Consider the following 26,947-nt stretch of genomic DNA (forward strand, 5'->3'; position numbering starts at 1 on the left):
AAAAGGCATTCTAAGCTTTTTTGTCATCGACTGACGAGACCATGTGGTTTTAGCTGTGGCGTCCTCGGTCACCCTGCCGTGCTTCCAGTAGGGTCTGTGATGGTTCCTGGTGCAGACCCCGCCCAGGTCTACTTTGGGTAGCGTCTGGGCTGAGTGTCTGGCCCTGCCCTCTGCCCTGCAGGCCCTGGAGTTCAAGATCTGCAAGATGCGGCCATCAGCGAGGTGCCTGGTGTGTGGCGAGCGCTGGAGCAGCGGGGCCAGCCAGCGCTTCTCCTCTCTGGTCGGCGGCCGCACCCTCCTGGTGAAGGTCTTCTCCATGGTGCACAGCGTCCTGCACGTGGACGCCTACCTCCCCTCAGGGCTGCAGGACACGGTCAGCGTGCGGGGCATCCTCATCAGCCAGGGCTACGCTGAGCCGGCCGAGGAGCCCTACGAGTCCAAGGTGTGTGCTGCCCGTGGGCGGGGTGGGGCGGGAGGCAGAGGGGGCCTTTCCCGCTCTCAGGATCTCAAGGGCTGCAGAGCCGGACAGCGATTGGTGTGTTGAGATCTGTGGTTCCTTCCTAAATGTCTTCTAGTTCCTTTGAGGCCACATCGTGGTGGCCAGGCACAGTTCTTGTGGCTTCCGGTTATGAAGCTGTTGGTGTTTTGTTGTTGTTGTTCTTGGAATGAAACTTAGATGTGAAAGTGTTCTCTCTTTGGGGAGTTGTTAAAAAATGGATTCCAAGATTTATCTCCCTAATGAATTTTATAATGCCTTTATAAAATATTTGTTTCTAGCGTTTGAAACATTTCAAAATGTATTTCAGCTGTTTATTTCAAAACCATTTCTGAAGCTGCCTTTCTTGATCTGAAGGTTTGAGATGCCACTTTGAGGCTCATGTTGAAGGTGGCTCCTTCTGTAATTTCTGCTGGGGATGAGGTACTGGGTTGGGCAGGGGGCAAACCAGCAGGGAAACGTCACCATAGAGCCAGCCGGGTTTGTGTTTCCACTTGAGAAAACGCACCGGGGGTCCTGGTCACAGTCCCGGGATGAAGCTGACATTTTGTGTACAAAACCTGTGTCACCCTTCAGTTCTCTGATGGCTGAGGGCTTCCCTTGTGGCTCAGCTGGTAAAGAGTCCTCCTGCAATGCTGGTGTCCTGGGTTCGACCCCTGGGTTGGGAAGATCCCCTGGAGAAGGGAAAGGCTACCCACTCCAGTGTTCTGGCCTGGAGAATTCCATGGACTGTGTATGTCCAGGGTCGCAAAGAGTCAGACACGACTGAGCGACTTTCACTTTGGCTGAAAGTTAGTAAAGGCTAATGAGCTGAGCCTTTAGTGAGTTCTGTCTTCTTTTGTTTGTATCAATAAATTATCTTTTGACATCTTAATGATCTAAAGGTAACCTAATGATAAGGTGGTGCCTATGAAATGCTTTGATTAATTTGGAGTAAAATGTTTTTAACACTGGTTTTCCTTTTACCAAAATGAATTTTTCTTGTTTTGTTTAGCAAAGCCACGAAGCTCTCAAGGGTCTCTTTTCCAAATCAGTAGAAGACCTGACAGACATGTCCACGGCGTCTCCCGTGAAAGACGACGAAAAGCACCTGATCCGGATTTTGCTGGAGAGCTTTTCTTCCAATAAGCTGGGTAACCCAAGCTGCAAGGTAATTTATAGGAGGTATTGTACAGTCCAGTTAAGAACTTCGAATCACTCTGCAGCTATAAGCTGAGTTGTAGCTGGAAGTCATGGTGGTTTTTTGTCCTTGGTTTTTAGTACTGTTACTTCTCTCACTGTGGAGCCTGTATTAATATGAGAAAAACCTAGAATTTAGTGTAGAGACAGGCTTTTGGTTAGTTCTTTTTTTTTTTTTTTTGAGTGGTTCTTTTTTAAGCCAACCTTTCCAGAGGCGACACCATGTGAAAAAGATTGTACAGCCTAAAAGCTGAGGGTTATGTTGATTAATTTGGCGGACTTGCTGAGGACTCGAGCCCGGGAGGCAGCCTCTCAGACAGTTCTGAGGAGGCAGGATAGACGGGCGCTTTGCAGCAAAGCCGGGCAGTTGGGTGGCAGGCTGCGTTTCCAGTCACAGGGACCGGTGTTTGCTCGTCAGATGGAGGGGAGCACGGCTCTGGGCTTCGGAGGACCAGCGGCAGGGCTCAGCTTCGTCCCTTGGTGGCGTCTGGCGGGAAGGGTTGGCTGGGACGTGTCCCCTCGCCCCAGCCAGGGACTCTGCTTTTATTGTCCTGGCCTCTGGCTGTGTGGTCTTGGGCTGCTGCTGCAGTGAAGAGAGGCCTTTCACAGAAGTGCTTGACAGTGTTTCCTTTTCTTGACAAAGGCTATCTTATATATGTGTGTGTGTAGATACATTTTATATGCAAAATATGAAGGTTTCCATTGATGGAAACAGGTGCATTCCAGAGAATACCTCTTTTAAGGCGTTTTTCCCCCATTAAATCTTCAAGACCTTATGCCTAAGACGTAGCTCTTTTTCTTTCTTTTAAACTGTGAGCTGACTTTTGGATTTTTAAAATGAAAGTGAAGTGACATTTTACTTATCCGTAACGTTTTGTATGTTTTGTGTGTACAGGCAGTACTTCACGGGCCTTTTAACCCTTACGAACTGAAGTGTCATAGTCTGACCAGAATATCCAAGTTCAGGTATGATTAAGATTCCCATGAAGCTGCTTTCTCTGGTCCTCTGTTCAAAGGGCTTATCAGAAACTAAGCTTTTCTATGTCTAACCTCTCGGAACCTGCTGCCTTTGCTAAGTCCTCTGGCCTCTGTGCTCGCTGCAGACCTGAGGTTCCCACACTCTCTTAGGTGAAAGCCGTTCTGCTGAGACCTGGGCTTCATTAGGGCCCTCGTCGTTTCTGTCCTCAGCATCATCGCCATTCGTCCAGCAGATCTGTCATGCCTGCTGTGTCCTGGGAGGGGTTTAGCGAGAACACTGGGGGCCACAGCACAGGTGGTGTGCCCCACATTATGGGTCCAGCGGGCACAGCGGCAGGACAGAGGAAACCTCTGACTTCACGGTGGGTTGCTGTGGCTCTTGATGGGCTCCTGGAGCATCATGGAGGCGTCTCAGCGCCCTGACCACACTCGGAAGGCCGTCGGGTTTCAGAAGTCTGAGACCCGGAGTGTGCGGAGGAGTGAAGACCAGGAGCATTGTGCTGGCAGGGTAAAGGCTCCAGGAGGGTCCTGGCAGCAGAGGGTGCAGGCCAGATCTGGAGCGAGTGCTCCCCTGAGGACGGAGAGTGAGAGCGGAGGACTGCTGGGAGGCGTGTGTTGCCAAGCCTCATGAGTCGCTTCCTCCTGAGAAGCATGGGAAGCCTCATTTTGTGCATCTTAAACAATCGCTTGGGCTGCAGAGGAAAAACCCTGGCTTGCCAGAGTCTCCTCCAGAACCAGCAGCAGACGTGTCCCCAAGAGCCTGTTAGAAACGCAGAGCTCAGCCCCCAGTTTGCAGCAAGAGCCCCAGAGTCTGCAGGTGCCCGGTGAGCACTTGAGAGGGTGCGGAGCCCGCATGGAGGAGAGACTCTGGAGGCCGTTCCGTCCTGCTCCAGGCGGGTCACCGTGGACTGTGTCCACCGTAGGAGGAGCAGAAAGCTCATGGGAGCTTTCGGTGTGCACTCGATAGCCTGGCCTGCGATTAGAGTCAAAGGTTTGGGAGGAGCAGGCGTGGAGGGTCCCCTGCTGGGCCACTGTGAGCAGGGGGCAGGTGGGCCAGGCCGGGCTTCCCCCAGGCGGGTGTCAGGGACAGCCTGCTGGGACGCAGGCCGCAGCCGCTGCAGGTGGGCAGTGCGGGCGGCGGTCTGGCTGGAGGTGGAGGTTTGTGCCAGGGCAGCACGTGGGTCTTGGCATGGCCGAGACTCGGTGGAGACGGGCCGCGGCCTCCCAGCGGTCGGTCGGTCACTGCGTTGCGGCCAGCCTGTCTCTGCAGCGGCCCCTCCTGGCCTGGCATCAGGTGCTGCCTCGTGCAGGGGCCGCTTCTGCGTTTGCGGCCGGCCTGTCTCTGCAGTGGCCTCTCCTGGCCTGGCGTCAGGCGCTGCCTCGTGCAGGGGCCGCCTCTCCCAGGAGCTCTGCTTCCAGGTGCGTCTGGATCGAGAAGGAAAGCATCAACTCGGTCATCATCAGCGACAGCCCCGAGGACACGCACCAGCGGCTGCTGGTCGCAGCGTCCCTCTCCGTGAACACCACTGGTGAGTGAGGGGCTGCGCCGCCCGCCCTGCTCCCCGCCTGACTCCAGGGCCGGGACGTCTGTCCTGAGGTCGGGAGCAGCCTCACACCTGCGGCCTGGCTCCTGGACTCTCTTCTGAGTGCATCAGCGGGTGTGAGTTTGAGCCGGAGAGTCCCAGCCTTCCCACTCCCTGCGCAGGGGCGCGGGGACGGACTCCTTGGCCGTCCATGCTTTCCGTTATCTTGGCTGGACAGGAGGGCGAATCCCAGGTCTTGGCCAGAGGAGGAAGGAGAGGAGGAGTAACCAAACAGAACAGTCAAAGCCAGGGCCTTAGGCGGCGGGCTTCCCTTGGGGGGCTGGGGGACCCGCACCGGGAGCTCTGCCTGCCGGGCATCTGTGGGACAGCTGCACGCGGGGTGGGAGGCCTGAGCGCGGGGCGCCCACAGTGACCGCCTGCCCGCCGGGCCCGTCCGCAGGGTCCACCATGCTGCTGCGCGAGACCTCCCTGATGCCGCACATCCCAGGCCTCCCCGCGCTGCTCAGCATGCTGTTTGCACCCGTCATGGAGCTCAGGTAGGGAGCGCTCGCAGGTGAGACGCGAACCGGCGGGAGAAGCGGGTGTCCTCATGGGAGAGCGCTGATGGGAACGGCCCTGGGGTCTGCCTGCCGGCAAGCCCGCTGGCTTCAGTGTTTACGGTGGTTTGTGGGGCTGCGCTTGGATCCTGCTCAGAAGGACACTGAGCGGGCCGACAAGGACACACAGCCTCCCATGGGGCCCGGTGACAGTGCAGCGAGAGCACTCGGGAGGGAGAGCGGAGGCTCGGAGCGGTGCCATGGCGGTGTGCGTCCATAGCCAGGGGGCGACGCCAGGTTCCCTGGCAGCGGCGTCAGTGGACACCAGTGGGTCCCCGCTCGTTGCGGGCTGCGAGCAGAGAAGGCAGCTGGAGCCCCTGGGGTGGAGTGAGGACCAGCCAGACAGCAGGCAGCCCCGAGACACCGCCCTTTGCATGGCGTGTGTTGGAATAGCAGGGCCTTGCGTTGGAGCAGCAGGATCCGCAGGGCACGACCCAGGGGGCAGCCCTGCTGGGCTTTGTCGAGTTGCGGGGTGGGGGGAATGCAAGAAAGGAATGCAGCTGGGCCTTCGGGAGCCCACGTTCTGGTGGGTGAGAGGGACGGCCTCCCCAGACACTGGGGTGGGCCTGCGCACGCTTGAGCAGGGCTCGTGCCCATGGCTTGTGCCCCGTCCACGTCTCCTGGGAGCACACACAGGTCCGTCGACCAGCCTTGCTGGTAGAGCTCAGGGTGGGTAGCCCTGTGCCGTGCCTCAGCCCTCCTCCTGTGCGGGCTGCTTAGAATCTGCTGTCACGTTTCAGATACACAGTGCTTTTAAGAAATAATAATAATAATTGTATATATCTCTTCCCCCTACTATAAAAACATGTGCTACCTAGAAAAAACTGTATGGGAAACACGAACATCATCAGTATGTTTGTTTTCAGTGTTCACCTAGATAAATACATACACTTAAAACATTGAAGTATAGTTGACTTACAGTGTTGTGCACGTTTTATTTTGTTTTTAAATTTTTTCATACTACATTTTATAAGCATTTGCATAGTACGACGGCGTCTTTGTAAATACTCACTGTACACGTTGCGTCACACACTGCTGAGTGAACACGGAGTGGCTTTTGTCAACTCTTCCCTGTCGTGTTTACATTTGTGTTTGTTTCTGACCTGCTCTGACCCTGAAAGAATTTAACATACCTTTGTATGTTGGAATTTGGTTTCTCTCTAGTTTTGTAATAATGGTGTGATAGACATCTCTAGAATAAAGGCATCTCCTGGGTCTTTGTAGGGGAGGCGGATGTGGAATCAACACAGCAGGTGCGACGCTGCAGCCAGAGAGCTCCACGCGGGGCAGGGGCGGGGGTCTGATGCGGTGGGTGCATCGCCGCATCTGTCCAGGCTCCTGCTTCAGCTCTTTTTTCAATATAAACCTCTTGAGGACTTGAGTAATGCGGTGTATTTTTTTTTTTAACCCAGGATGAATTCCTCTTTAAGAATTCTGGACAGTGAGGTACTTGGAGCACTCAGAGCCTGAGCAGGAGGAGCTCCGGCACGCAGTGTCTTGCTGCACTGCCGCCTGTCCTCCCGTGTAAGAGCTCTCCCCATCACCCCCGGTGCTGCATACTCCCCCAGGCGTGCATCCTCGCCCACTTGCCCTGGACGAGCAGCACGGGAGCCGGGAACGGCTCACGTCTCCACCCTGTGTGCTCACGGACTGTCTCCGTTGTTGACCAGTGTATTCATGGGCTGTTTTTGTACCCGTATTTTAAAGAAGCCTTAGGAAACAGGAGACCAGAGCAGGGACCTGTCAAGTACTGGAAGCGGGTGGGGTGCTGAGAATATACATTAAGAAAGGGACCTGGGCTTGCTCTCTGGCCGTGCCTGGCACTCCCCAAAGTCTGGGCTTCCCCAGCTGTCAGAGGGGCCCTCCTGGGCTCACAGGATGGTGGAGGAGACTCGCAGACACTTTAGCCCCCACCGTGACTCAGGGCCTGGCTGCTCGCATCTGGCAGCAGAGCAGGGAGGTGGGCAGAGCCTCAGAGGACAGCCTGAGCAGCGTTTGGAGATGCTGTTAGGCTCTTAACACTTTGAAGGTTAATACAGTATGCATTACAAAGTACTTAACAGCGTTGTTTTTTTTTATGGAGGCTTCAGATTGATTTAACATTTACCTTTTGAGGAAATATATTTCCTTATTCAACAAGCTCTGGAAAATTCTTAAAGAGATGAGAATACCAGACCACTTGACCTGCCTCTTGAGAAATCTGTATGCAGGTCAGGAAGCAACAGTTAGAATTGGACATGGAACAACAGACTGGGTCCAAATTGGGAAAGGAGTACGTCAAGGCTGTATATTTTCATCCTGGTTATATAACTTATATGCAGAGTACATCATGAGAAACTGGGCTGGATGAAGCACAGGCTGGAATCAAGATTACCTGTAGAAATATCAATAACTTCAGATATTCAGATGACACCACCCTTATGGCAGAAAGTGAAGAAGAACTGAAAAGCCTCTTGATGAAAGTGATAGAGGAGAGTGAAAAAGTTGGCTTGAAACTCAACATTCAGAAAACTAAGATCGTGGCATCTGGTCCCATCACTTCATGGCAGATAGTTGGGGTAACAGTGACAGACTCTAATTTGGGGGGCTCCAGAATCACTGCAGATGTGACCGCAGCATGGAATTCAGACGCTTGCTCCTTGGAAGGAAAGTTATGACCAACCTAGACAGCATGTTAAAAAGCAGAGACATTACTTTCCCAGCAAAGGTCCATCTAGTCAAAGCTATGACTTTTCCAGTAGTCATGTATGGATGTGAGAATTGGACTATAAAGAAAGCTGAGCGCCGAAGAATTGATGCTTTTGAACTGTGGTGTTGGAGAAGACTCTTGAGAGTCCCTTGGACTGCAAGGAGATCCAACCAGTCCATCCTAAAGGAAATCAGTCCAAATATTTATTGGAAGGGCTGATGCTGAAGTTGAAACTCCAGTACTTTGGCACCTGTTGTGAAGAACTGACTCATTTGAAAAGACCCTGATGCTGGGAGGGATTGGGGGCAGGAGGAGAAGGGGACAACAGAGGATGAGATGGCTGGCTGGCATCACCGACTCAATGGACATGAGTTTCAGTAAACTCCAGGAGTTGGTGATGGACAGGGAGGCCTGGCGTGCTGCAGTCCATGGGGGTCTCAAAGAGTTGGACACGGCTGAGCAACTGAACTGAACTGATGTCCTTATCTGGCACATTTGTGGAGTTCTAGGATATTAGCTTGCAAGAAAAGTTCCACCCGCAAGGAACTCTGTTTCAACATCATTTTAACATACTGCAGTGTGAGTTTAAACCTCCTTGTTTAGAGAAGTTGGCCCTCGCACAGATGGCTGTGGTGTGCTCGAATGGACTGACGCTCCTTCCCTGCGCTCTGTTGCAGGCTGGGGCCTCCACAGTGTCCCTTGCTGCATGCTGTGAGGGGTGCACTTTCTTTTGTTCCTGTCTTGATTTTTGCAGTTTTCAGTTTGAATCTAAAACATGCTTCATAAAGGAAGTAAAAGTATTTTTGTGGTCTTAACCACTGTTTCTTAGGTGCACATAGGGTGTTTAGGATCCCTAGAAGGGAATCAAACCCAGTGCTTTGATTTCCCTTATTAATTTAAGATTTAGAGTCGATGAGCATGGAGTTGCTACCCCAGTGGGAGTCGGTTCAAGGCTGAGTGTGTTAGGCCGTCCTTGTCACAGTGTGTGTTCTCACAGGTGAGCGGGTCAGTTTAAGTCTCGTCACAGCTGCAGTAACGTGGAGGCGACGTGATGCCTCGTTGACAGCCGTGATGAAGCTGTCGTCCTTCACTTTGCTGAGCCCTGGTTATTCTGTTTTGGAAAGGTTTTGTATAAACTGAAATAATAAATTACATTCATTAAAAACAAATGTGGGTGAGCTTGCCATTTAAGGAAACATTTTGGTGACTGTTGTGTAAAGCACGTACTCAGCATCTAACGTGTAAGTGAATCTGAGTCTCTTTGAGTTTACTTGGAATGTGATTCTCTTTCATTTTTATTACAGTGATGGGAAAAGTGTGTGTGTGAATGCTCTCTGCCTGGAGTGTTTTCCTCAGAGTTTCACTGATCTAGATGATGGGAAAGGTCTGCACTGATTGAGTCAAATAAAATTACCAAAATATTTTAACAGGTATTTAATATCAATATTTGTAAAAAGTGAGAAGATCTAAACAGACATCTCTCCGAAAACGACATACAGGTGGCTTATAAACACAGGAAAAGATGCTCAACATTGCTCATTATTAGAGAAATGCAAATCAAAACTGCAGTGAAATATCACCTCACACGAGTCAGAGTGGCCATCACCAAAAAATCTACAAACAATAAATGTTGGAGAGGGTATGGAGAAAAGGGAACCCTCTTGCCTTGTTGGTGGGAATGTGAATTGGTACAGCCACTATGGAGAACAGCATGGAGCTTCCTTAATAAACTTAGAATAAAACTACCGTATAACCCAATGATTCCTCTACTGGGCATATACCTTGAGGAAACCATAATTGAAAAAGACACACGTACCCCAGTGTTCATCGCAGCACTATTTACAGTAGCTAGGACATGGAAGCAACCTAGGTGTCCACCAACAAGTAAATGGATAAAGAAACTGTGGTACATATGTATAATGGAGTATTACTCAGCCATAAGAAGGAATGCATTTGAGTCGCTTCTAATGAAGTGGATGAACCTAGGGCCTGTTATGCGTAGTGAAGTGAGTGGGAGAGAGAAAACCAGATATTTTATACTCACACACACATGGGCTTCCCAGGTGGCGCCCACCTGCCAGTGCAGGTAGACGTAAGAGACGCTGGTTCAGTCCCTGGAGCGGGAAGGTCCCCTGGAGGAGGAAATGGCAACCCACTCCAGGGTTCTTACCTGGAGAATCTCCTGGGCAGAGGAGCCTGGCGGGCTGCTGCAGTCGAGAGGGCCGCACCGAGTTGGACACAGCTGAAGTGACTTAGCATGCATGCACATACGTGGAATCCGGAAAGATGGCACTGGAGAACCTGTTTGCAGGGCATCAGTGGAGATGCAGACAGAACAGCCTTGTGGGCATGGGGTGGCAGGGAAGGAGAGGGTGGGATGGATGGGAAGAGCAGCCTGGGAGCGCGTACGCCACCATGTGTAAAACAGACAGCTGGTGGGCATTCGCTGTATGATGCATGGAGTCAAATCTGGCGCTCTGTGACAACGTGGAGGAGGTGGAGTGGGGTGGGAGGTTCAAGACGGAGGGGATATATGTATACCTATGACTGATTCATGTCGGTATATGGCAACACCCAACACAGTATTATAAAGCAGTTATTCTCCAACTAAAAATAAAATGTCAAAAAATATTTTATTCATTTGATAATATCAGTATTTGAGAATGTTCATTCATTTGATAATCTGTTGAGCCTGTCATGGGCTGAGACAGTAGTGTTTTAAACTAATGCCTGTAACATGCGAGGGAGCTTGGGGTCGAGGGTCCTGGGTGTGAGTGTCGGGGGGAACAGGGTTCCTGCTGGAGGAGCCTGAGCCCCTCCTTCTGGGAAGCCAGAGAAGCAGGGGCCTGGCCGGGAGTATGGTATGCAGTGGAGCCCCGCAGAGGGGGTTGTCAGGATGCCGTGGACACCGCTGGGAGCCCTTGAGCCAGGACGCAAGATGAGCGGACGTGTTGTGAAAAGCCAGCGAAGACAGACTGGAGGAAGCAGGAGTAGATGCGCGGTAAACGGGTCGGAAGCCGACTGCCCGGTGGGCGATGACAGCGCTTTGCACGAGGCGGTGGCTGTTGGGATGGAGAGGGTGCGTGGATTCAGGAGAACTCTGGGAGATGGAAGTGGCAGGAGCTGGTGGTGGCAGCGGGAAGCAGCAGGCTTTTGTGCAAAGGGGATGCAGGGCTCTGTATTCTTGGTGTGTGTGATTGTTCTGCGGTGGGAAGGTGGGACAGACATCTTGAAGCTTTTACTGGGTGCTAGACATCTTTCACAGGTCACACGTGAGTTTATAGCCCTTTCTCCAGAAATATCACTTATAAGACTTCACTGGGGAGGGAATTCAAAAGTAGGGGGAAAACTATACGTGATAAAATATTCTTTACATTGTCTCGTCATGCAGTGAGAATTAGAAACCTAAGTAATGGCTTAGTAAAAATACTTTACTCTTTTTATAACTAGATATACTCTATTCTTTTTGATATAAAAACTGGAGGAGAAAATGCAAAAATGAAATTAGTTGCTGCTTTAGGGGTTGGCAGAATTTAGGATTTTCTTGGTCACTTCTTTTAACATTCAAGCAGGGCTTACAGACTTCCATGGGCTTCCATGGTGGCTCAGACGGTAAAGAATCTGCCTGCAATGTAGGAGACCAGGGTTCAGTCCCTGGGTCAAGAAGATGCTCTGTGGAAAATTCTTAAAGAGATGTGAATACCAGACCACTTTACCTACCTCCTGAGAATCTGTATGCAGGTCAAGAAGAAACAGTTAGAAGTGGACAGGGAACAACGGACTGGTTCCCAATTGGGAAAGGAGTACATCAAGGCTATATATTGTCACCCTGGTTATTTAACTTCTCTGCAGAGTACATCATCCAAAATACTGGGCTGGCACAACAGCCTCAGGGAAATTCCTAAATATATTTTTACTATTATCATTTTTAAATTTAAAAAAATTTTTAAGTTCTTTATTACTCCTTTAATTTTCATTTTTATAACCTACTATTACCTTGCAAAAAAAGACCCTATTTTTAAAGCAAATTTCATATATATATTTTTTCTAATTTTTGTGATTGATTTTGTTCTGTATTTTTAATATTTTTGAGAGTCTCACCTGTATTGTAGATTTTTAATCTTTGCTTTTTGATATTTGTTATCAATTTTGGTGATAGCTCAGTTAGTAAAGAATCCACCTGCAATGCGGGAGATGACTCTAGTTCAGTTCCTGGGTTGGGAAGATCCCCTGGAGAAGGGATAGGCTACCCACTCCAGTATTTTTGGGCTTCTTTGTGGCTCCGCTGGTAAAGAATCCGCCTGCGATGCAGGAGACCTGGGTTCGATCCCTGGGTTGGGAAGATCCCCTGGAGAAAGGAAAAGCTACCCACTCCAGTATTCTGGCCTAGAGAATTCCATGGACTGTATAGTTGATGTGGTTGCAAAGAGTCAGACACAACTGAGCAACTAACACACTTTGTACCTTTAAGAATCGAATCTTTAGTATTCATTTTCACTTAGGGGTGTGATTAATGGCTTGATTGCTCTCTCCCCTTTTTGACTCTCCCTTTTCTCCCCCAGGTCACCTCTATCTCCTCCACCTTCTCTTCTTGACTTATCTCTGTGAATCTCTCTGGGTATTCCGAGCTGTGGAGAACACTTAGGGAACTGATTACTGGCTGGATTGGTCTTTCCACTTTTGACTGCCTGTCTTCTCCTCCTGGTCACCTCTATCTCCCTCCCTCCTCTTCTCTATCTCCTTCCATGTAACTCTGTGAGCCTCCCTGGGTCTTCCAAACTGTGGAGAGCACCGAGGGAACTGATTACTGGCTAGATTGCTGTCTCCCCTTTTGACTCCCCCTCTTCTCCTCCTGGTCACCTCTATCTCCCTATTCTCTTCTCCATGTAACTGTGAACCTCTCTGGGTGTCTGTCGCTGTGCAGAATTTTTTCACCATTAACCTAGATGTTTTATCATCTGTGCTGTATGGGTGGAGAAGTCTTGAGGCTACTGTAAGAATAAGATTGAAAGCCAGAGACAGAGGCTTAAATCCGAAACTTGAGAACACCAGAGAACTCCTGATTCCAGGGAACATTAATAGATGAGCTCACCCAAAAGCCTCCATACTTAACACTGAAACCAAGCTCCACCCAAGAGCCAACAAGTTCCAGAGCAAGACATACTACACTAATTCTCCAGCAACTCAGGAACATAGCCCTGAGTGTTAAAAGACAGGCTGCCCAAAGTCATGCCAAACCCATAGACACCCCAAAACTCACTACTGGATACTTCATTGCACTCCAGAGAGAAGAGATCCAGCTCCATCCACCAGAACATAGATGCAAGCTCCCCTAACCAGGAAACCTTCACAAGCTGCTAGTCCAACCCCATCCACAGGGAGCGAGCTCCATAATAAAGAGGAACCACAGACTTCCAGCCTACAGAAAGGGCACCCCAAACACAGCAATTTAAATAAAATGAAAAGGCAGAGAAATACTCAGCAGGTAAAGGAACATGATAAATGCCCATGAAACCAAACAAAAGAGGGGGAGACAGGGAGTCTACCTGAAAAAGCATTCAGAATAATGATAGGAAAAATGATCCAAAATCTTAAAAACAAAATGGAATTACAGATAAGTAGACTAGCAACAAGGGTTGAGAAGATGTGAGAAATGTTTAACAAGGACCTAGAAGAAATAAAAAAGTCAGTAATGAATAATGCAATAACTGAGATCAAAAGCACTCTTGAGGGAACCAACAGAAGAATAACCGAGGCAGAAGAGAGGATACGTGAGGTGGAAGATAGAACGGTGGAAGTAAATGAGGCAGAGAGGAGAAAAGAAAAATGAGGACAACCTCAGAGACCTCTGGGACAATGTTAAACGCCCCAACATTTGAATCATAGGAGTCCCAGAAAAACCAGACAGAAAGGGCATGAGAAAATACTTGAGATAATAGTTGAAAACTTCTCTAAAATGGGGAAGGAAATAGCCACCCAAGTCCAAGAAACCCAGAGAGTCCCAAATAGGATAAACCCAAGGCGAAACACCCCAAGACACGTATTAATCAAATTAACGAAGATCAAACACAAAGAGCAAATATTAAAAGCAGCAAGGAAAAAGCAACAAATATCACATAAGGGGATCCATAAGGATCCATAAGGACAACAGCTGATCTTTCAATGGAAACTCTTCAGGCCAGGAGGGAATGGCAGGATATACTTAAAGTGATGAAAGAGAAAAACCTACAACCCAGATTACTGTACCCAGCAAGGATCTCAATCAAATATGAAGGAGAAATCAAAAGCTTTACAGATAAGCAAAAGCTAAGAGAATTCAGCACCACCAAACCAGCTCTCCAACAAATGCTAAAGGATCTTCTCTAGACAGGAAACAGAGAAAAGGTTTATAAACTCAAGCCCAGAACAACAAAGTAAATGGCAATGGGATCATACTTATCAATGATTACCTTAAATGTAAATGGGTTGAATGCCCCAACTAAAAGACAAAGATTGGCTGAATGGATGCAAAAACAAGACCCCTACAGATGCTTTCTACAAGAGACCCACCTCAAACCAAGGGACACATAAAGACTGAAGGGCTGGAAAAAGATATTTCATACAAATGGAGACCAAAAGAAATCAGGAGTAGCAATACTCAGGTCAGAAAAAATAGACTTTGAAATAAAGGCTGTGAAAAGAGATGAAGGACACTGCATAACGATCGAGGGATCAGTCCAAGAAGAAGACGGGACAGTCATACGTACATGTGCGCCCAAAACGGCAGCACCGCAGTGTGTAAGGCAAATGCCAGCAAGTATGAGACGGGAAACCAACACAACAGTAGTGGGAGGCTTTCCTACCCCACTCACACCTGTGGATAGATCAACCAAACAGAAAATTAGCAAGGAAACACAAACTTCAAATGATACAATGGACCAGTTAGACCTAATTGATATCTGTAGGAGATTTCACCCCCAAACAGTGAATTTGACCTTTTTTCTCAAGTGCACACGGAACATTCTCCAGGATAGATCACATCCTGGGCCATAAATCTAGCCTTGGTAAATTAAAAAAAATTGAAATCATTCCAAGCATCTTTTCTGATCACAATGTGGTAAGATTAGATGTCAGGTACAGGAAAAAAAACTAATAAAAATCCAAACATGCAGGCTAAACAACATGCTTCTGAATAACCAACAAATCACAGAAGAAATAAAAAAGAAATCAAAATATGCATAGAAACTAATGAAAATGAAAACACAATAACCCAAAACCTATGGGATTCAGTAAAAGCAGTGCTAAGGGGAAGCTTCATAGCAATACAAGCTTACCTCAAAAAATAAGAAAAAAATCAAAATAACCTAACTTTACAGCTAAAGCAACTAGAAAAAAAAGAAATAAACCCCAGAGTTAGTAGAAGGAAAGAAATCATAAAAATTAGGGCAGAAATAAGTGAAAAAGAAACAAAGGAGACTATAGCAAAAATCAACAAAACTAAAAGCTGGTTCTTTGAGAAGATAAATAAAATAGACAAACCATTAGCCAGGCTCATCAAGAAAAAAAGGGAGAAGAATCAAATCAGCAAAATTAGAAATGGAAGTGGAGAAATCACTAGAAAATGGAGATCATTAGAAAATGGAGAAGAATCAAAAGGATCATAACAGAGTACTATCAGCAACTATATGACAATAAAATGGACAACTTGGAAGAAATGGATGAATTCTTAGAAAAGTATAACCTTCCAAAACTGAACCAAGGAAGAAATAGAAAATCTTAACAGATCCACCACAGCACGGAAATTGAAACTGTAATAAAAAAATCTTCCAACAGACAGAAGCCCAGGACTAGATGGCTTCACAGGTGAATTCTACCAAAAATTTAGAGAAGAGCTAACACCAGTCCTACTCAAACTCAGAAAATTGCAGAGGAAGGTAAACTGCCAAAGTCATTCTGTGAGGCCACCATCACCCTAATACCAAAATCAGACAGAGAGGCCATAAAAAAGAAAACTATACAGGTCAATATCACTGATGAACATAGATGCAGAAATCCTCGACAAAATTCTAGCAAACACAATCCAACAACATATTTAAGAGATCATACATCATGACCAAGTGGGCTTTATCTCAGGGATACAAGGATTCTTCAGTATTTGCAAATCAATCAATGTGATACACCACATTAACAAATTGAAAGATAAAAACCATATGATTATCTCAATAGATTCAGAGAAAGCCTTTGACAAAATTCAACATCCATTTATGATAACTCCAGAAAGCAGACATAGAAGGAACATAATAAAAGCCGTATATGATAAACCCACAGTAAACATTATCCTCAGTGGTGAAAAGTGAAAGCATCTCCCCTAAAGTCAGGAACAAGACAAGGTGCCCACTCTCACTGCTACTATTCAACATAGTTTTGGAAGTTTTAGCCACAGCAATCAGAGAAGAAAAAGAAAAGGAATCCAGATTGGAAAAGAAGAAGTAAAACTCTTACTGTTTGCAGATGACATGATCCTCTACATAGAAAAGCCTAAAGACACCACCGGAAAACTACTAGAGCTAATGAATATAGTAAAGTTGCAGGATATAAAATTAACACAGAGAAATAAATCCCTTGCATTCCTATACATGTAACAGTGAGAAAACAGAGAAATTAAGGAAACAATTCCATTCACCGTTGCGAGGAAAAGAATAAAATACTTAGGAATAAATCTACCTAAAGAAACAAAAGACCTATATAGAAAACTATAAAACACTGGTGAAGGAAATCAAAGAGGACACAAATAGATGGAGAAATGTTGCCACTTATTTACAAAACAGACAGACACAGAAAACAAACATGGTTAAGGGGAAAGGAGGAAGAGCAATAAATCAGGGGGCAATAAATCACATCACACTCCCAGATACAGAATAGACGAGCACCAGGGGACTGGGCAGCACAGGGGACTCGGCTCAGCAGAGTGCTCGAACAACCTCGGTAAGGGACAAGAATCTGAAGAGGAGTATATATATTCTGTACATCCATGTATTCAGGTGTGTGTGTGTGAGTGTGTGTACCTGAATCACTGCCATACCCCTAAAACTAACATGACATTATAAATCAACTATACTTCGATAAATAAATATTTTATATATGTGCATATATATATAAAATAAGCTCAAGTTACCTCTTGAAAACAAAAAACCGAGTAGCTTAACAATTAACTTTTCTCAAAACTTCGTGTAGAGTTGATCAAGACGGCAGATGCTACACTGGCGTCCTGTGTGGCTTGGGGTGCAATCCGACCACAGGGGCCCCGGTCCTGCCAGAACATGACATGGAGCTTGCGTTTGACGTGCAGTTCAGCGTGGAGGATATCGTGGAGGTAAGGCTGCGGTTATCATGGCGTGGGAGCTCCTTCTCACTCGGGTTTTGCTTGTACAGCCGTTCAGCACGCTGAGTCTGACATGGTGCTGTTAACACAGGCTTATACCTGTGGTCTCTCTGTGATGAGAACCTTTTCACAGACTGTACTGAGCTCCATGAGGATCAGAAAGGTGGCTCAGTGGTAAAGAACCTGCTTGCCGGTGCAGGAGACATAAGTGTCGTGGGCCCGATCCCAGGATCAGGAAGGTTCCCTGGAGGAGGGCATGGCAACCCACTCCAGTATTCTTGCCTGGAGAATCCCGTGGACAGGAGCATGGCGGGCCACAGTCCATGGGGTCGCAAAGATTTGGACGTGAGAATTGATGCTTTTGAACTGTGGTGTTGGAGAAGACTCTTGAGAGTCCCTTGGCCTGCAAGGAGATCCAACCAGTCCATTCTGAAGGAGATCAGCCCTGGGATTTCTTTGGAAGGAATGATGCTAAAGCTGAAACTCCAGTACTTTGGCCACCTCATGCGAAGAGTTGACTCATTGGAAAAGACTCTGATGCTGGGAGGGATTGGGGGCAGGAGGAGAAGGGGACGACAGAGGATGAGATGGCTGGATGGCATCACTGACTCGATGGATGTGAGTCTGAGTGAACTCCAGGAGTTGGTGATGGACAGGGAGGCCTGGCGTGCTGCGATTCATGGGGTCACAGAGTCGGACATGACTGAGCAACTGATCTGATCTGATCTGAGGTAGTGAGCACGTGTGCCCGTATACACACCAACTAGGGTTTGGGGGATAATTGCATTGAAGCAGGTGAGGGAAAAGGAATTTTGGAAAACAGTGCTTGACTGGCAACAGTTAGGCTATAGATGAAAAGAAAATGCACAACACTTTGCTCCTTGGTAAAGTTATTCTCCAGGAGTGCGAGCTCTGAAATGGCTCAGCATGTTACTGGAGTTGAACAGGTGAGGGATGTGGGCGCCAGTTTCTTACTGTGGGACAGGGCCTGGAGGCAGGCAGGAGAGGAAGGCTGGGCACACCCTGTGAAGCAGGATGACCGAGAGGCATGGTTCAAGGGTATTCGTGTCTAACTGCATGTAGGCGAGTTACATGTTCATGAAAAGTGAAAGTCGCTCAGTCGTGTCTGACTCTTTGCGACCCCATGGACTATACAGTCTATGGAATTCTCCAGGCCAGACTACTGGAATGGGAAGCCTTTCCCTTCTCCAGGGGATCTTCCCAACCCAGAGATTGAATCCAGGTCTCCCACATTTCAGGCAGATTCTTTACCAGCTGAGCCACAGTACGTTATCTCAAACATGTGCCTGAATTGCCCAGCGCTCTGAGAGCCAGAAACAAAGGCAGCCAGTAGTCAGCCACGAACAAACCCAGAGCCTGACGGTAGTTTCTGATAGGATTTTCCAGTAAGAGGATCAGGGGTTCCCCAGAGAAATGGGCAGAGGAAGTATGTGAGCCCGGGGCTTCTTGTAGTGCCGGGAAGTGAAGATGCCCTCAGGAAGCAAGGGCCCGCCGGTGCCAGGGCCGGAGCAGTTAGGGCCAGAGAATAAATCATGTTGTGTTGGATGATAACCCAAGAGTGTCCGGGGATATAAACCAGTGATTGAATAAACAAATGAGGAGAAGAGACCAATCTTCTGTCCTGGAGAATTCCCAATGGCACTCGAGCGGTGCAGCTGAAACCTCCCCTTCCCCTCCCCCTGCTTTAGGGGTGGACTAGACTTAGTGACCGGCTTCCACTAAGCCTGGCAGAGACTGCCCGGGCTCAGTGGCCAAGGCCAGCGTCGCCAGTGACCCGTCGTGGTGGTGGCACACACATCCTGATGTGATGGAGTGAGAAGGGCCCCCATGTCTGTGGGCTTCTCCCCCAAATTCACCACCCCAACCTAGTCATGCGAGAAACATCACGTAGGCCCAAACTAGGGGGCATCTCCCAAGATACCTGACTCCTCAGGACTGTCAAGGTCTCAAAAGACAGGAAAAGCCTGGGAATCTGGCCGGGAGCAGGAGGAGGCTGGGGAGACGTGACTGCAGGTGCCGTGGATTGGGTCCAGGAATGGAAAGAGGATGCCAGTGGAAAAGCCGGTCAGAGCCAGGTGTCAGTTAACAGTGTGGTGCTCAGGTCAGGCCTTGGCTATGACTGGTGGGCCGTGGGATTGTGTTGTGACAGCTGTCAGTATCAGCATTCATTTTTTAAAAGAGCTTACCAAAGTTGGTTAATTTCTGTGTAGCCGTTTTAATACTGAAGATGGAAAAGAAAGCAACATTTTTGGTGCATTATGCTTTATTTCGAGAAAAGTAAATGCAACTGAAATGCAAACAAAGTTTGTGCAGCACATGGAGAAGGTGCTGTGGCTGAGCGATGTGGTAAAAGTGGGCTGCGAGGTTTTGTGCTGGAGACTCGTCTCTGGATGATGCTCTGTGTCAGGTAGATCAGTTGAAGTTGATGGTGATCAAATTGAGACCTTAATGGAGAAGAATCAACGTAATACCATTCAGGAGATAGCCAACATACTCAAAATATCCAAATCAAGCATTGAAAGTCATTTGCACCAGCTTGGTTATGTTAGTGAGTACGATATTTGGGTTCCATGTAAGTGAAGAAGACCTTCTTGATTGTATTACTGCATGTGATTCTTTACTTAGACATAACAAAACCATTCTGTTTTTAAAACAAATTGTGATGGGCTCTGAAAAGTGAATCCTGTGCATTAATGTGGAACAGAAAGGATTATGGGGCAAGTGAAATGAACCATCACCAACCACACCAAAGGCCGGTCTTCACCCAGAGAAGGCGATGTTGTATTTATGGTGGGATTGGAAGGGCATCCTCTATTATGAGCTCCCTCTGGAAAGCCAGACGATTAATTCCAGCAAGTACTGGTTCCAGTTAGACCAACGGAAGGCAACACTTGACGAAAGCATCCGGAATTAGTCAACAGAAAACCTTTAATCTTCCATCACGATAACACAGACAGTATGTTTCTTTGGCGGCCGGGCAAAAGCTGTTACAGCTTGGCTGGGAAGTTCCAGTTCATCCTCCGTATTTGGCAGACACTGCGCCATTGGATGTCCATTTATTTTGGTCTTTACAGAATTCTCTTAGTGGGAAAAATTTCAGTTCCCTCTAAGACTGTAAAAGGCACCTGGAACAGTTCTTTTCTCAAAAAGATAAAAAGTTTTTGGAAAGACGGAGTTACGAAGTTGCCTTAAAAATCACAGAAGGTAGTGGAACAGAACAGTGAATACATTGAACAAAATTCTTGGTGAAAATGAAAAAGGTGTCTTTTATTTTTACTTAGAAAACAAAGGGACTTCCCTGGTGGTGCAGTGGGTAAGAATTGCTCTGCCAGTGCAGGGGACTCGGGTTCAGCCCCTGACCTGGGAAGATCCCACATGCCTCGGAGCAGCCGAGCCCTCGTGCCGCAGCTGCTGGGGCCTGCAAGCCACAGCGAGAGAAGCACCGCGGTAAGTCTGGGCGTTGCAACGAAGAGGCGCCGAGAGCCAAGACTAGAGAGAGCCCGCGACAGCAGTGAAGGCCCAGAGCCTCCGAGAATGAGTGAGCCAGTGAGCAACCCGAAGGAGCCTCCCAGCCAGCCCAGTGCTCTAAGTTGTCTCTAGGTTACCTGTAACACCTGCTGCTGCTGCTAAGTCGCTTCAGTCCTGTCCGACTCTGTGCGACCCCAGAGACAGCAGCCCATCAGGCTCCCCCGTCCCTGGGTTTCTCCAGGCAAGAACACTGGAGTGGGTTGCCATTTCCTTCTCCAATGCATGAAAGTAAAAAGTGAAAGTGAAGTCGCTCAGTCGTGTCCGACTCTTCGCGACCCTATGGACTGCAGCCCACCAGGCTCCTCTGCCCATGGGGTTCTCCAGGCAAGAGTACTGGAGCGGGCTGCCATTTCCTTCTCCAATGCATGAAAGTGAAAAGTGAAAGTGAAGTCGCGCAGTCATGTCCGACTCCTAGCGACCCCATGGACTGCAGCGCGCCAGGCCCCTCTGTCCATGGGATTTTCCAGGCAAGAGTGCTGGAGTGGGGTGCCACTGCCTTCTCCCCCTGTAACACCTAACACAGTGTAAATGCTCTGGAGATAGTTGCCAGTGTTCAGTAAATTCAAGTTCTGCTTTTTGGGACTTTGTGGAGTTTTGTTTTGTTTTGTTTTTCTGAGTGTTTTTGATCCAAGATTTGTTGAATCCACAGATTATAGGGGCTTCCTGTGTATAAGATACAAGTAGGTTTTGAACAATGTAGCCCCATGGGCTAAACTATTACATTCTAGAACAGAAGTTTAAAGAGTGTGCTTACACGGAAAAGTCTGAACCCTCCTTGCTGGTTTTTTTTTTTCCCTTTTGTCATTGTTTCTTAAATTATGATAGTTGGTGGCTCAGACAGTAAGAATCTACCTGCAGTGCAGGAGACCTGGGTTGGGAAGATCCCCTGGAGAAGGAAATAGCAACTCACTCCAGTGTTCTTGCTGGAAATCCATGGACGAGGAGCCTGGTCCAGGGCCACCGTCCACGGGGTCGTCAAGAGTCTGACACGACTGAGGGGCTAACGCTCACTTCACTGGTGTCATTTTTGCCTTGATCATTTGTTCCAGAAACCATACTGACGATAATTGTGAAAATACTAAGTTGAATGTTTATGAATTACTTAAATGTAGATTGAGATTCAGTCATAGTAGAACCATGTGAGCATGTACCTTACTGTTTATTTACAGATTAATATTCTCAGAGCTGCTGTCAACAAGCTTGTGTGCGATGGACCGAATGGATCGAAGTGTCTTGGGCCGGAAAGGATCGCGCAGTTACAGGATAACAGCCGCCAGAAACTTTTAGGGTGAGCTGTGTGGCCACACGGGCTTCCTTCTTAGCCGTCTGGACCTTGGGTGTCTTGCCTTGTCTGTGATACGACGCAGTGTGCTGGGTTAAGGCTCTGAAGTGGGGACGTGTCTCCGAGGTACCAGGACAGAGGCCTCAGCTTCCTGGGAGCAGCAGGCTGTGTCCTGGGTGGCCACTGGGAGCCGGGCAGGAAGCAGGGTGGTTTGAAAACAGTGTAATAAAGAGAGCCTTTCAAACGGCACCGGCAGGGCAGAGGGAGTCCACGGTGGGCACCTTGAGGGCAGAGAGATGAGGGGCCCCAGGCTTGAGGACCACCTCACAGGAGCTGGGCCCCTCTCGTGAGCTTCCCAGCTGGCTCAGGCTTGCTGCTTGCTGGACTCCCCGTTGACCAAGGCCAGCCAGAAGCCCTGCAACCAGGGCCCTCACTGGGGCAGCCCGTGAGGTCAGGTCAGCCTGGAGGTGTCAGAGGAGGCCGAGGGGGAAGGACACGGTAGGGAGGAGCAGACAGAGGCCCTCGGCACCTGGGGTCCCGCAAACCACTCTCAGCCTCTCTCCCTGCTGGCTTCACCTCTTGCCCGGCCCGGGACGGTGGCCTGGGCCGCCGGGAGCCAGCTGAGGACAGTGAGCGGCAGGGTGCCAGGCACAGTGCTGCCTCTGCGACTGCGACAGAGACTGAGGTGTGTCAGAGTTCACACACACGCAGACAGAAGCCATCTCAGTGTGTGTGCCCCGGCGGATGCACCACCTGGTCAGCAGCGGAGCGACGCTGTGCTGTAAAACACTGGAGGTCCTCATAACACTGAGAGACCCCCAGCAAGATCCGCGTGGAGGAGCGGCTGTCTCCACATGTTGGAGGCCCCTGTCCCGGTGCGGCTGTGCTCTGCCCTGCGTGTCCTAAGGGCACCTCCCCACCCCCAAGGCGGGCAGCCAGTCCTGACTTGCTGGGCGCCACATGCGGCGGGGAGGTTGGGTGCAGTTCAGTGGTTGTTAGTAAGCGTGTGGAGTTGTGCTAAGCACTATACGACTCTGTTACAATGTTTCTGTCATCCCCAAAGCTTGCTTATAAATAACCTTAGAACAGAATTGTGGGGATAGCCACACAATGCTATAAATCTACTAAAATTATTAAATTGCATACTTAGAAATAATTAGTTTATGGTATATAATGACCTCAAAAAAGCTGTTTTTAGAAGCAGCAGTTCTTCTGTCCATTTGTCAGCATCTCCTGTCCCCACCCAAACTCCAGGCAACCACTGGGCTCTTACGGTCTCCATAGACTTTTCTTCTCTGAAAATTATTTATAATTGACCTAATGACTTTAAAAACCTGGCTTCGTTTGTTTAGCCGAGTGTGTTTGAGGTTCATCCGTGTTGTGATGTGTTTATCCTCTTTAATGACTGGTGCTCCTCCGTGTGCGTATGTCACGCTCCTCCGTGTGCGTATGTCACGCTTCGTCCGCCCATCCACCGGTTGTTGAAATGCTTGGCTTGTTTGCAGTATTAGGCTTTTTGAGTAATGCTGCTCTGGAAAGGCACGCAGCCTTTAAATAGATGTGTATCTTCTTCTCTCTTGGGTAGATATCTAGGAGTGGAAGTGGTAGGTTGTATGGTAAATTTGTTAATTTTTTAAGAAATGGACAAGCTGGTTTTCAAGCTGACTCCCATATCACATCCCTGCCAGCAACGTGTGGCCGTTTCCTTTTCTCCATCCTTGCCTGCGCTTGGTTGTGAGTTTTTTATTGTAGTTAATCTAGTGGCCTTACAGCACAGTTCAGTCTCTCAGTCGTGTCTAACTCTTTGCGACCCCATGGACTGCAGCACACCAGGCTTCCCTGTCCATCACCAACTCCCAGAGTGTGCTCAAACTCATGTCCATCGAGTTGGTGATGCCATCCAACCATCTCATCCTCTGTCATCCCCTTCTCTTCCTACCTTCAGTCTTTGCTAGCATCAGGGTCTTTTCCAGTGAGTTGGTTCTTTGCATCAGGTGGCCAAAGTAATGGAGCTTCAGCTTCAGCATCAGTCCTTCCAGTGAACATTCAGGACTGATCTCCTTTAGGATGGACTGGTTGGATCTCCTTGCAGTCCAGGGGACTCTCAGGAGTCTCCTCCAACACCACAGTTCAAAAGCATCAGTTCTTTGGCGCTCAGCTTTCTTTATGGTCCAACTCACATCCATTCACGACCATTGGAAGAACCATAGCCTTGATAAGATGGACCTTTGTCAGCAGCATCTCTGCTTTTTAACTCGCTAAGTTGGTCATAGCTTTTCTTCCAAGGAGCAAGCGTCTTTTAATTTCGTGGCTGCAGTCACCATCTACAGCGATTTGGAGCCCAAGAAAGTGAAGTCTGTCACTGTTCCCATTGTTGCCCCATCTGTTTGCCGTGAAGTGATGGGACCCAATGCCATGGTCTTCGTTTCTTGAATGTTGAGTTTGAGCCAGCTTTTTCACTCTTCTCTCTCACCTTCATCAAGAGGCTCTTTAGTTCCTCTTTGCTTTCTGCCGTAAGGGTTGTTATCATCTGCAGATCTGAGGTTATCGATGTTTCAGATCTTTCACATTTTTTTAATTGGGTCGATTGTCATCTCATTACTGAGTTGTAGGCGTTCTTTCTAAATGCTTGCTGAAAGTCTCTTATGAATATGTAATTTGCAGATACTTTCCCCGTCATGTAGTTTGTCTTTTCGTCTCCCTTTTATTTTCATATTCTGAAGAACACACAGATTTAATGTTGATGATGCTACTTCATCTTTGGTGTGGCGTATGCTTTTGGTGTTCTATCCAGTGTCACACAAGTGTTCTCCTCTGTTTCCCTCTCTCATATTTGTGCTCAGTTGCTCAGTCATGTCCAACTCTTTGTGACCTCATGGACAGGCTCCTCTGTCTGGAATTTTCCAGGCAAGAAAACTGGAGTGGGTGGCCATTTCCTTCTCCAGGGCATCTTCCTGGCCCAGGGGTTGCACCTGTGTCTTGTGTCTCCTGCACGAGCAGGCGGTTCTTCACCACTGCACCACCTTCTTGTGTTTGGGTTTTGATCCGTTTTGAGATGATATTTGAATGTGGTATGACATGTAAGAGGCTTTGAAGTTTGTTTTTTCACATACGAACATCCACTTGTTATATGTTACAACATAATTTGCTGAAGAACTTTCTTTTCCCTCATTGACTTACAGTGGCACCTGTCCAAAATAAACTGGCCATGAGTGTGAAGGTTTATTTATGAACTTCCTGTTTTGTTCTGTTGACTTATGTGTGTTTTAATAGTAATTCTTGAAATTGAGCAGTGAGCCCTTGTGTTTCGTTCTTCTTTTTCAATGTTGCTTTTACTTTTCTAGATCCTTTTCCTCTCCACATGCAAGTTGGGCTCAGCTTGTCAATGTCTACAGTGAGCCTTGCAGGAACCGTGATAGGGATTGTGGTGGATCTGCAGATGAGTTTGAGGAGAATTGCCATCTTAACAGTATTGAGTTGTCTGGCCCACCAAGATGGAATGTCTATTAGATATCCTTCAGTTTCCCTGAACACTTTCTGTGGTTTTCAGTGTGCAGTGCTTGCACTTTTGTTAAATTATTTCGAAATATTTTTGTCTTTTTGATGCTATTGTGAGTTTAAATAATTTATTTTTGCATTGTTCATTGCTACAAATGACCAATTGATTTTTATATACTGATCTTTTATCCCGTGACCTTATTAAATGGTTAGTGCTAGTAGTTCTTGTAGACTCTTTAGGATTTCCTACATACAGGATTATATCTATGAGTAAAGACAGTTTTACTTCTTCCTTTCCAATCTGTATGCTCGTAATTTTTCCCTTGTTTTATTCTGCTGGTTAGAACCCTCAATATGTTGTTAAACAGAGGTGATGAGAGCACATGTCCTTGCCTCGGCCCCCGTTTCAGGGAGAAGCCTTGTCACTCGCTGAGTGTGGCGGTGGCTGGAGGCATTCAGCAGAGGCTTAGCAGCAGCAGACGCTCTCCGTCCGGTTGGAGGGGTTCTCTTCTGTCCCTAGTGTGCTGGCAGCTTTGATTGGGGAAGGATGTCACATTTTGCCAATGCCTTTTTTGTGTCTGTGAGAAAATTGTGTTTTTTAAAATTTATATAGTGTATTAATTGCTTTTTGGATGTTATAACTAGCTTTGCATTCTTGGGATGAATTCCACTTAGTGTGTAATTCTTTTGATAAGCTCGTTTGCTATTTCTGTTGTTAGGGTTTTCCCTCTGTGTTTCTGAGGCTCATTCACTGGTCTTAAGTTTCCTGTGATCTCTTTGTCAAATTTGGTATCGGAGCGGCACTGGCTTCACAGAACGAGTTTAGGAAGTGTTTCCTGCCACTCTGTTTTCAGAAAGAGTTTGTATAGGATCGATATCATCTCTTTAAATATTTGATTGAGTTTACCAATGAAATCATCTAACTTGGACTTCTCTTTGTGGGGAGATTTTAAATTACTACTTCAATTTCTTGTGTTTTAGGTCGATTCAGAGTTTCTATTTCTTTTTAAGTCAGTTTTGATAATTTGTGTCTTTCTAAGAATTTTACTCAGTTTGTGTAAATGAACTAGTTGGCATACAGTTGTTCAGAATCTTCTCCAGGAACCCTTTCCTCTGTAGTCAGAAGTCACGTCCCCCTTTCTTGCTTTGGATTTTGTGTGTATTGCCTCTCTTTTTTCTGGGTTAGCTTAGCTAAAGTTTATCAATTCTAGTGATCTCTTCGAAGAACTAATGTTTGGTTTTGTTGATTTTCCCCCCTAATGTTTATTTTTTCTGTTTCGTTGATGTTTATCTCTGCCTGGAAAATCCCATGGATGGAGGAGCCTGGTGGGCTGCAGTCCATGGGGTTGCCAAGAGTCGGACACGACTGAGCGACTTCACTTTCACTTTTCGCTTTCATGCATTGGAGAAGGAAATGGCAACCCACTCCAGTGTTCTTGCCTGGAGAATCCCAGGGACGGGGGAGCCTGGTGGGCTGCCGTCTATGGGGTCGCACAGAGTCGGACACGACTGAAGTGACTTAGCAGTAGCAATGTTTATCTCATTGTAATTATTCCCTTACCTCTGGTTGCATTGGGCCTAACTTGCTGCTTTTACAATTTCCTAACTTAGAAGCTTTATTATTTTGAGAACTTTTCTGTTACAGACATTTAAACCTGTAAAATTCCCTCCATTACTGTTTTTGCTGCATCCCATACTTTCTGATCAGTGGTATTTTGATTTTAATTCTTTTAAAAGTACTGTCTGGTTTCCCTTGTGATTTCTTCTTTGATGCA

The 26,947-nt window shown here is 47.6% G+C and overlaps 1 protein-coding gene across 2 annotated transcripts in view; it reads left to right on the plus strand.

The window, feature by feature from the left end:
* The window catches only part of TDRD9 (tudor domain containing 9), a 110,354-nt gene that overhangs the window by 76,344 nt on the left and 7,063 nt on the right, over positions 1 to 26,947 (plus strand). The window contains exons 28-34 of one of the 2 annotated variants that reach the window (XM_061395510.1): positions 182 to 442; positions 1,491 to 1,646; positions 2,571 to 2,641; positions 4,073 to 4,182; positions 4,637 to 4,733; positions 16,696 to 16,834; positions 21,562 to 21,680. In XM_061395510.1, the coding sequence (XP_061251494.1) occupies positions 182 to 442; positions 1,491 to 1,646; positions 2,571 to 2,641; positions 4,073 to 4,182; positions 4,637 to 4,733; positions 16,696 to 16,834; positions 21,562 to 21,680 (953 nt within the window). Of the gene's footprint in view, positions 1 to 181; positions 443 to 1,490; positions 1,647 to 2,570; positions 2,642 to 4,072; positions 4,183 to 4,636; positions 4,734 to 7,114; positions 8,652 to 16,695; positions 16,835 to 21,561; positions 21,681 to 26,947 lie in introns of those variants that run through there. The other variant, XM_061395511.1, reaches the window with a different exon arrangement.

The sequence above is a fragment of the Bos javanicus genome, chromosome 21 (assembly GCF_032452875.1).
Source record: "Bos javanicus breed banteng chromosome 21, ARS-OSU_banteng_1.0, whole genome shotgun sequence".
Classification (NCBI taxonomy): Eukaryota; Metazoa; Chordata; class Mammalia; order Artiodactyla; family Bovidae; genus Bos; species Bos javanicus.